Here is a 10,240-nt window from a genome sequence, read left to right on the forward strand (position 1 = left end):
TTCTGTTTTATTTATTTATTTATTTAAATTAGATTTTAATTTTATTTTTGTAACAAAATAAAATCTGTTTTTATTTATTTTTGTTTTATTTCTAGTTTGATTTTTGTAATCAAACAAATTCTCTCATTTCCTTTATTTCTTTATATTTTAGTTGTTGTTTAGTACACAACAAAATTTAATCTACTTTAATATAGTGAAAATTGTCCAATAATAATAACATAGCTACCAAAGAATGCAAAGCATGAGTTTAAGTTTCTGATCCGACTACTTAATTCCTTCATCTAAAAATTTAAAAAAATTAAAATTAAAATTAAAAATAAAGTGCAATAAGTAATGACAGTTTTCATCCAAAACTCCTCCTAAAACCTTTTACAAAGGTGGGAAAAGCTTGTTGAGTTTGCAAGGCAGTTTGTAAAAATCATCACTTCTAACATCTGCATTATAGAAGATGAACTTCTCCCACCATTGTGAGCCACTATCCTTTCGCGCCACGTCGTCCTCGCGGGATAGAGTGCAATCCAATAACATGGCTACTAAAGCAGCCACTGTGGCGTGGGACGTGAAGATGACAGTTACTATGTCATTAAACTGCATTTTTAAAGCAATAATAAAAAAAAAGTAATTGCTTATGAAAAATGCTAGCAGATAGTGTATGTGTAGATATTGTCAAGAATATGTACCCATCTAGAATGCGTGTGAACGGGGCTGGCTCCTGAACTAAGTTGAAATTCCCTGAAATATTGTGGTACTGAAAGTCCAAGGAAGAAAGAGAAGCCTAGTATGAATTTGGTTCTGAAACTATTCAAATTGCAATATTGGAGAAGACCAAGCCCTGAAGCAGCTGCACGAAACATGTTACACATAACGCGTGAGTGAAATCTCTTTCATGCTAGGCTTCTCTCCTGTGCACTGAGTTTGAAGGCGTGTGGAGAGAAATCCTTAAACACATTGCAAATGAGTTTTAAAATGTAATGGCATGGTTAACACCATGTTTCCATGTTTCCCAATGGATATCAAGAAATCAAGTCCCCTAATCTTGTTTGAAATGTGCTTCAAATGCAACTAACTTGGAACTTCATAAAATACTAGAAGACAATTCTATAATATAATCGAGTAAAGCGAATAAAATACTTACATACGTAACCAAAGAAGAAACAATATAAAGCAGCTACAATTGGCAGAGGTATTGAAGCGAAAAACGCTCCAAATTTCCCTGGTTAGACATATCAAGTACTTCAGCGTGAGAAAATATGATTATCAAAAAAAATTTCTTTTTTGTACCAAGAAAATATAAGATCTAACAAAATAACATTATTGCTTTCTTTTTTTCCTTCCATGTTATCAATCCATATTCCTCTAGATGCATTTCTGTCTTCACAATCTCAAAAACGAATTAACAGTTTGTGAAAACTAAATGTATCCAAAACTCCTAGTTTGATCATTTGCTCCAACAATTTAGCAAAATAAAACATCATAGTAGAAAAGGGGAAGAGGAAGAGCAAACCTATTATTGAGAAGAAAATCATAAAGCCAGCCGATATTTGAATGACTCTGTTAATGTAAATTGTAAATGTAAATTGTACTCCACCTACCACCTCCACTTCACCTAACACACTCAACTCTACCTACCACCTCCACTTCACCCCCTACCAGCACCACCACAATCTGCTACCTTCTCTTCTATATATAGGAGTTGTAATCTTGTAATATATATAACAATCTTGTATATCAATCAAGATATCAATCAATAATACATATATTTTTACATGGTATCAGAGCAAGGTTGACAACCTAGTAATTCCGCTTCACCGGCGGGTGGCAGCCTCACTTTGGCCACCCGCCGGACCTCAACCTAGTCCGCTAGAATTGTCTACACATACCTTCACTCTTCACATACCTTCACAACAATGGCCGGCCCATGCAGACATGGGCCTTTCCCGCTGAAGATGTCCAAGTTCCCTCTCTCGAAGTAGTCGTGGTTCGGACCCATTAACCCGCCCCGGGCTTCCAGGTTCGAGATCCGGATCCCCCACCCGTCTTCGTCGTACAGGGTCAGGCTGATGTTGGAGTCTGTTCCTCCCTTGATGATCGACCCGGTTCTAATGTACGCAGTGTACACACAATCATCCTCGGATCAGGCGATGGTGGTGAGGGAGAGAGCGATGACGAGCTGGAACCTCTCTCTTCTCATTCCCTTCCCCAGGAATTCTCATTCCCAGCCGCTGACTGTCCTCCCACAGCACACCCAGCCGCTGACTGTCCTCCCACAGCACACATCACATCGAGAGAGAAACTCCGAAACACCAAACCGAGAGCGAGAGAGGGAGAGTAAGATCACAAGTTGCTTCATCTTCATCTTAACGTCTTCTCAAAGCTTCACAACAATGGCAACCACTTCATCTCTCCCCAACATCTTCACACTCTTCTTCCTCATCATCACCTCTCTCCTCATCATCCTCTCATCGTCACACGCCGTCGCAGCGAGCGGGGACCTGATGGGGTGGGCAGCTCCAACCGCGAGATCCGGATGCCGAGGAACCATCGCCGAGTGCCTCTCCACCGATGAGGAGTTCGATCTCGATTCCGACCATTTTCTGCATCAAAGCCATCAACAATTCTTCCCCTGGGTCCCCCCAATGCTTCTTCCCATGTATCTATAGTGTGTATAGTATTGAGAGCAATCAGACCCATCTCTCTCTCTCTCTCTTAAATAAATCATTCTCTGCACCTTTTGACCCACTCCAGCACCTCCTCTTTTCTTTTAGTAGACCACACCATCGATCAAAAAATTCTTTTGCATCTAAAAAGACTCATTCCTCTTCTTTTTTTTTTGTTTTTTGATATGCAAACTGACTGGCAACCACCAAACCCAGACCCTCAAAGCACTCATAGTGTTCTTATCTCCTTCCACTTTATTTATTTATTTATTTATTTATTTTTTAAAAAAAAAAAGCACCTTTTGCCCACACCATATTCACCAACCTTTCTTTCTTATAATATGTTTTAATCTAGTTCCAATGCGACTTATTATTCTTATTATTACTATTATTATTATTATTATTAGGACCACATTCAGAACCCCTAAAAAAAAAAAAAAAAAAAAAAAAAAAAAAAAAGAAAAAGAAAAAGCAGAAGAAGAAGCACTGCATACCAATCTCATTTTATTCATCTTAGGGATCAACCCCGATCACACTTACACACACAAAAAAAAACAAAAAAAAAAACAAAAAAAAAAAAAAAAAAAAAAAAATACCCACACCCACAGTGGGGTTTTCTTCTCTACTCTGCTGCAGGTCTCTTCTTCTTGCCTCCGTCTTGGACAGTCCTTGACGGTGCTGCCTCCGTGTTTTCCACGCCACCGAGCACATTCACTCCCCCATACTCCTCCACTGCAGCATATGGAGGACCTCCAAATCGGAACATCACGGTGGCCTTCCGCTTCAGCTCCTTGTTTTCTGCCCTTAGCACGCTTATCTCTGCTCGCGCATCCTTATACATGCGTTGGAGCAGAGCCAGCTGGGAGTTTAAATGCTGCACCTCATTTGTCCTACTCTGCAGCCGGTTCGACAAATTTGTGACCGCCGTCATGCTTTCCACACATGCCTTCAAAGTATACTGATTGGCCTCCACATCCGACTGCACCGCCATTTTTTGCTCCACCGACCGCATCGGAAAGTTCAACGGAGCAAACACAGAGGTGTTTGGTTGAGGTTCACTGGTCTCCGCACCAGTTCTCTCTCTTGTTGACTCGTTCAGTTCGGGAAAGAGCGTCAGCAGACCACGGGAAGAAGAGGAAGAAGAGGCCATTGTCTGGGCAACTGAGTTTTTCAGACTCTCTCTCTCAGCACAACGAAGTTTTTTTTTTCAGAGGTTTTTTGTCTCAGCCTCTGCCTCTGCCTCAGGTTCACTCTTGATTATATAGCCGAGGCAGCCACGCGCATCGCGCGCCTCTTCTCGCCGACAAACTGGCACGCCTTTTCATGGCACGCCTTTTGATGCATTCGGGCACGTCTTTTGATGGCACGCCTTTTGAGGGTGCGGGCACACCTTTTGAGGGCTCGATATCTACATCCATGTATATTTTTTGGGCAGCCTATATACACACTCATACAATGTCTTCTACACCGGTCAGCTTTATATACACACTCATACAATGTCTTCTACACCGGTCAGCTTTATCAATCCCTTTGTTTCAACCTCAAATAGGTTTCTATCTTCACACCTATTTGAGTTTGAGGGGGGGTTATACACAGTATCATGTATAAGTCGCTCATGGCGCACTCCCTAAGTCGCCCCCTTGGTGCACCACCACAACCTCTGCTACAACGGTCCGACATGACCCCATAAACTGTCCCGACATTGATTCCGGTCAGCTTCTACAACGGTCCGACATGACCCCGTAAACTGTCCTGCTACATCGGTCCGACATGACCCCGTAAACTGTCCTGCTACAACGGTCCGACATGACCCCATAAACTGTCTGCTACAACGGTCTGACACAACCACACAGTGTCTGCTACAACGGTCCGACATGACCCCGTAAACTGTCCTGCTACATCGGTCCGACATGACCCCGTAAACTGTCTTCTACAACGGTCCGACATGACCCCGTAAACTGTCCTGCTACATCGGTCCGACATGACCCCGTAAACTGTCTTCTACAACGGTCCGACATGACCCCATAAACTGTCTTCTACAACGGTCTGACACGACCACACAGTGTCTGCTACAACGGTCCGACATGACCCCGTAAACTGTCTGCTACAACGGTCTGACACGACCATACAGTGTCTCCTATCCCATTTTTATTTATCAGTTTATTTTTCTGTTTTGTTACTCTCTCCAAACTCAAGTTGGCTAGTACCTATCCTCCTTGAGTTTGAGGGGGGCTGTTAATGTAAATTGTAAATGTAAATTGTACTCCACCTACCACCTCCACTTCACCTAACACACTCAACTCTACCTACCACCTCCACTTCACCCCCTACCAGCACCACCACAATCTGCTACCTTCTCTTCTATATATAGGAGTTGTAATCTTGTAATATATATAACAATCTTGTATATCAATCAAGATATCAATCAATAATACATATATTTTTACAGACTCTTCGACTTCCAATTCTTGTCAATGCCAATAAACCAGCATTTTCACTGCACACATTACAAACCATAAAAAGTGGTGTTTCACAGAAAACATTTATTATGTGTTCAAAAAACAGTTTTTTCAAAGTTCGAGTTTATTACACTGATGCAGTAGGCCCTGTCACCGAGCCAAATACACCAGCCAGCAGAGTCCCAAATCCCTGAAACAAAAAAAGATCACACTTTGTGTGAAGCTACGAAATCCGTGCAGTTCAAACTCAATCAGAGAATAATTGCATTGGGTGAATGAAACAGCATTGCATGTCATTACCAGCCAGCCAACACCGCGGCTGAGAATGGAAGCTGGAACAGGCGTGGCACTCCCATATCTTGCGGTAGCAAGAAATGTGCTGGTAGACTGCAATTAACAAATAAAATGAATAAAATGTCCAAAATTTTAAAACTCACAGATGAGGTTGGAAAGAATTAATGTTTAGCCACTTCAGTTAAAAACTCTGTTCAAGGAGCAAACCTCAATAGAAGCAACAATAGAAGCCACCATCATTGCAAAAGCTTCACCGGCATTAAAAGTGGGCCGCCCCCATTGGAATGGATAAGGAATGTGTATCCTGTATGTATCGATATAAGAGAAACACACTAAGATTGTCAACGAGGAGTTGAGAAATATATCCGACTGTGTATGTAAGAAAGAAAAGAAAACATGATAGAATATGCAAGAACCCATATCAATTATGGAATTGAATTCCAATTTAGAATCTACAAAAATACTTTATATATAAAAAAATAAAAATAAAAAGTCTCACCAAGGAGCTCCACTAATGAGTCCAGCATGATCAGTGCGACAACTAGCTTGAGTGTCGAAAGAAGCTTTGTTGTATGCACCACTTGAAGTCAGAATTTGTGCATAAGCCCATACACATGAAATCGAGAACAGAACTGAGAATCTATCACATATGCGCCTCTTTGTTTTTACATAATGGGGAAGATACTGTAAATGAATCAAATCCAATAGGTCATCACACTGTTTAATCTACTCATCATTATTAATTTAATGCAAAACAATGAGATTAGATGATTGTGACTCTTCCGTGACAAAATAAGAAGATTGATAATTGAGCAGTTGACAATTATAATTACTTGCCTGTGAGAAGATAGCCATTAAAATTAACTCCGGGAGCCCAACTTCCACACACTTTGCCAGCTACAAGTAAAATAATAGAGAAGGAAAAATAGTTTAATAGTAAAATTTATGTTTTGAAAAAATATATATATATATATATATATTAATGAAATATCAAAAACTAAAAGTTATACAACATAAGCAACATGAGCTCAACTATAAAGTGAAAAATGCCAAGATTAGGGAAGGAGGAGAGGAAGAATGAATCAATTCGAGAAAAGTTGGATCTTCAACATAGTATATATTGTTGTTGTTGTTGTCATTGGGGACTAGACAAAACCTTAATTTGAACAAAGATTTACAAGGACCAAATACAGTAGCTATAGCAGGACTTGATTGGAATAACCCGGATTAGAGAGAGCAAATAATGAAGGATCGATAAATCTTACCATTGAGAAACCAAGATAACAGAACCCAAGCCCAGTAAAAGTTATGAGAGGAACCATAGAAAGTGGGGTAAGAAACCTAAAACAGAGAAGAAAGAGATCAAAATGAAAAGTATATCCCACATGTGAAAGATGGTTTGAATAAGTAAGCAGCTTATTTGTGCATAGCCATGTACGAAAGCTGTACTTTACAATAATGACCTTACAACATTTCTCCATAAGCCTAGGAAACTTATTAGCATCTGGAAACATGAGGTTATGATAAGAGCACCCTGCATACCTCTCATTATCTGTTCAAACCTCTGAAAATCACACGTAATGCGAAAGTTAAGAAAAAAAAAAAAAAACAGTATGAAGTGGCACCATCCATTTGTAAAAAAACTGTATTAAAATTTGATGAAATATGTGCAATCCACCTCATAAGGGTCTAGTGTCGTCTGATATCTTTTGGCATGTAGAATAGAAGTCATCGGAACAATAAAGGAGAATGAACCACTGATTACTGATGGAAGCCGGGTACCAAATAAGGACTGTAACAATGTGTTAAACCCTGAAACAAAGAGTAAGGTCTGTATCACCTTAGCCTTCTCAACCTGTGAACAAAAAAAAAAAATAAACGACTGGTGAATTGAGCCGGGGGCAAGTGGACTGGGGGAAAAGCAGACGGAGGTCATGAAAATAGGAGTGTGAGTGCGCTTACATTGCCACCACCCATTTGATTGACAAACATAGTTGGAATCAAGACAGTAGTGCCTAGAGTCATGATATAATGTTGGAACCCCAAAACCAGAGCCTCAACTGCATTATTCAAAAAAATAAAAAAAAACAAAGTACTTGCTTCTCTTCATTCAAATATTAGAAGTTCTTTGAATCAAAAAATATATATATATATATTAGAAGTTCAATCATCATTTCCAAGAGACATTGGTGAAAATAGCTATGCTTAAATCAGATGGATGGCTGAAAACAGTATTCAGAAGGCCTCAAACAAATTCTTGAAAAAGTTTGAATTCATTATCATAATTAATTTTTAATGATCAAAATAACGAAGAAAAATGGGAAAATTAAAAAATTACCATCTTCTATTCATTCAAATTGTTGAAGTAAGATCATCATCTGCATCTTGATTTACAAATAGAAGCATTTCCAATAGACATTATTGAAAATAAAAAAAAAAAATCAGTATATACCATTTCTGTATCTGTGCATTGCTATATACCTTGGGAAAAAAAAAAATATATATATATATATATAGAAAAGTTACGCATTAAAAATATGTGGATCAAATTCATCTTGGTGTAGTCCACATCATGCCAAGTTTAAATTTACTTCATAGATTTATTATGGACACTTATCCGGGTAAGTAAGCATTTCTGGTATCCAAAAATTATAAACAATATTCCGAAGGTCCCAGACAAATTCTTGAAAAAAGTTTGGTTTGGATTCATTATCTCAATCAATTTTTAAAGATCAAAACAACACAAGAAGGCAAAATAAAGTAATATATGTATATATAGGTGATAAATTCAATTCAAATATTGCAATGATATAAGAAGCAAAAGAAGTAGTAGAATGCAACAAAATGGTGAGAGAGAGAGAGACTGACTCCATGGAGGAGGACTATTGATGCAATATTGGATGCCTGGCAGCTGCTCCATCACTGGATGTGGCTGTATCTCCTCAACCTTAGCTCCATTGTGGGTGCAGCAGCAGCCACAACCGCAACTGCCACCACTGCCGCCACCACCGCAGCCGCCACCATTAGCCATACCTGCAGCTCAGATATGTTTGGAAGAACTGAAAGGTCACGTATGAAATAACACAGCTTGTGATGATTTTCCTCTAACTCAATGCCAACATAAATATACTTTGATGTTTGACTGTTACAAAATAAACTATAATTACTATGTGAGATATGACATTTAATTAAATTATCAATGATTTGTTTGATTTGCAAGCAGAGTATCAACCTGAATTCCATATTTGCAGTTTTGTAAATAATTAATGAGAGATAATATGAAATAAATTAATGGATAGCTCTACATTTCGCATGAAAAATATACCATCTTCTAATCGAAACCGCTGACCAAAAAGCACAAAATATATATATATATATATAAAGTTTGTTTGTTGAACCACACATTGATTTTTCTGTGCACTTTTCTATACATGTAGCATTGTTGATCTACAAAAAAATCTCTATATCACCACCATTGTCTACTTAGATACTTGTGATTGGTTTCTTATTCCATTTTTTCACTGTTTTATATTATCAACATATTATTGTACTTCACTATTTTTATTTTCATTTTTATTTTATGTAAATTAGTACAGAATAAGCTTCTCCATTTTCCGCTTTAGATAGATGCATAATGTCACGACCCAAACCCGGCCCTATGGGTTTAGCACCGTAACCGGCCAGTAATCCGAGATTACCGAAGGCCTGCAGAACAGTAATACAGTAAAACAGAGTACAGGGCCTGGCGGAAGCCAATACAGTAAATAAATAGTGTCCATTGAGCTGTGACAGTCTGAATGCAAAAAGGCTTTTCATACATTTATACATAAACAGTACAGAACAGTATACACAATATTTACAATTATTCAAACTAGGGACTCTACTCTAGATAGCAGTACAGTGAACAGTCAGTCTATACAGAACAGTAAAACAGTACAGAAGGGGGAAAAACAAACAAAACACCCCCAAGCCATAGCATGGCAACTCGGAACCTCACAGTGAGGCACAAAGGCTGGCTTGACAAAACTGGAGTAACCCTGACGCCTCTAGCTGCGGTCTGGTGCCTGAACACCTACATATATATATATGAGCAGTGAGCTAAAGCCCAGTGAATAACATAAAGCGTAAAGGGGTTTAGAATGAATGTCCTTACAGTAATGAAAACAGTTCAATTCAATCTGTATTTCAGTCGTTCAGTACAGTAAACAGTCATATGTGGTACATCCATTAGCATAACAGTAACAGTAGGTCTTGAAAGACCGAACAGTAATGATGGCCATCAGTCAGTAAACAGTAGTGGTTCCACGAGGGAACCGACAGAGATCTCTGTAACAGTAACAGTAAACAGTAAACAGTGCTAAGGATGCCACAGTACAGTTCAGAAATAAAGGACATACATTCATTCAGTTAACAGTAATCAGTTCAGAAAACAGTACAGTTCAGTTGTTCAGAAAATAATCATTTGTGAACATATCTTTACACAATCGTTACTCACAGAGTTCTGGGCTACAGTATGCTAGAGCGTGTCTCTCCAGTCGCCAACCCTACACAGTTCACAGGTTGAACACACTAAGCTACACAGTTGGGAAATATCATAACTTAATCCCTAATTTGCCTTGGTGTGTTCTACAACGATATCCTCATCTAAATGTCTTAAACTAGGCCTAAGAATGCCTAGGATGGGATGAGGATGCAAAAATACACTTAGAAAACATTTCGCAAACTTTGCTGAAAATAGGGGCTTCGCTCGAGCGAGACTTTCTCCGCTCGAGCGTAAGTCCAAAATCAAAGGCTTCGCTCGAGCGAGGAATCCTTCGCTCGAGCGGTCTG

The 10,240-nt window shown here is 38.9% G+C and overlaps 1 protein-coding gene across 1 annotated transcript; it reads right to left on the bottom strand.

Moving 5' to 3' along the window:
• Positions 1 to 237: 237 nt before the first annotated feature.
• On the bottom strand, positions 238 to 8,441 carry LOC114257707 (nucleobase-ascorbate transporter 7-like). The gene is made up of 15 exons (XM_082921861.1): positions 8,279 to 8,441; positions 7,373 to 7,470; positions 7,089 to 7,265; positions 6,874 to 6,974; positions 6,676 to 6,751; positions 6,248 to 6,307; positions 5,910 to 6,094; positions 5,618 to 5,714; positions 5,417 to 5,503; positions 5,248 to 5,306; positions 5,105 to 5,154; positions 1,505 to 1,549; positions 1,136 to 1,213; positions 681 to 841; positions 238 to 588 (listed from the first exon to the last, which is right to left on the bottom strand). Exons 1-15 carry the CDS (start codon positions 8,439 to 8,441, stop codon positions 370 to 372), a joined length of 1,656 nt encoding a protein of 551 aa, XP_082777987.1. The 3' UTR covers positions 238 to 369.
• Positions 8,442 to 10,240: the final 1,799 nt, after the last annotated feature.

This window comes from Camellia sinensis, chromosome 3 (assembly GCF_055761805.1).
Source record: "Camellia sinensis isolate YWXY chromosome 3, ASM5576180v1, whole genome shotgun sequence".
Classification (NCBI taxonomy): domain Eukaryota; kingdom Viridiplantae; phylum Streptophyta; class Magnoliopsida; order Ericales; family Theaceae; genus Camellia; species Camellia sinensis.

Bases quoted from the DNA above. Each gene is read 5' to 3' on its own strand.
- LOC114257707 (XM_082921861.1), bottom strand. From the start codon at position 8,441: ATGGCTAATGGTGGCGGCTGCGGTGGTGGCGGCAGTGGTGGCAGTTGC. The intron at 5,715-5,909 runs GTGAGACTTTTT...CGATACATACAG, and splicing joins CTCATTAGTGGAGCTCCTTG to GATACACATTCCTTATCCAT. The intron at 5,504-5,617 runs GTTTGCTCCTTG...TGTTAATTGCAG, and splicing joins CTATTGTTGCTTCTATTGAG to TCTACCAGCACATTTCTTGC.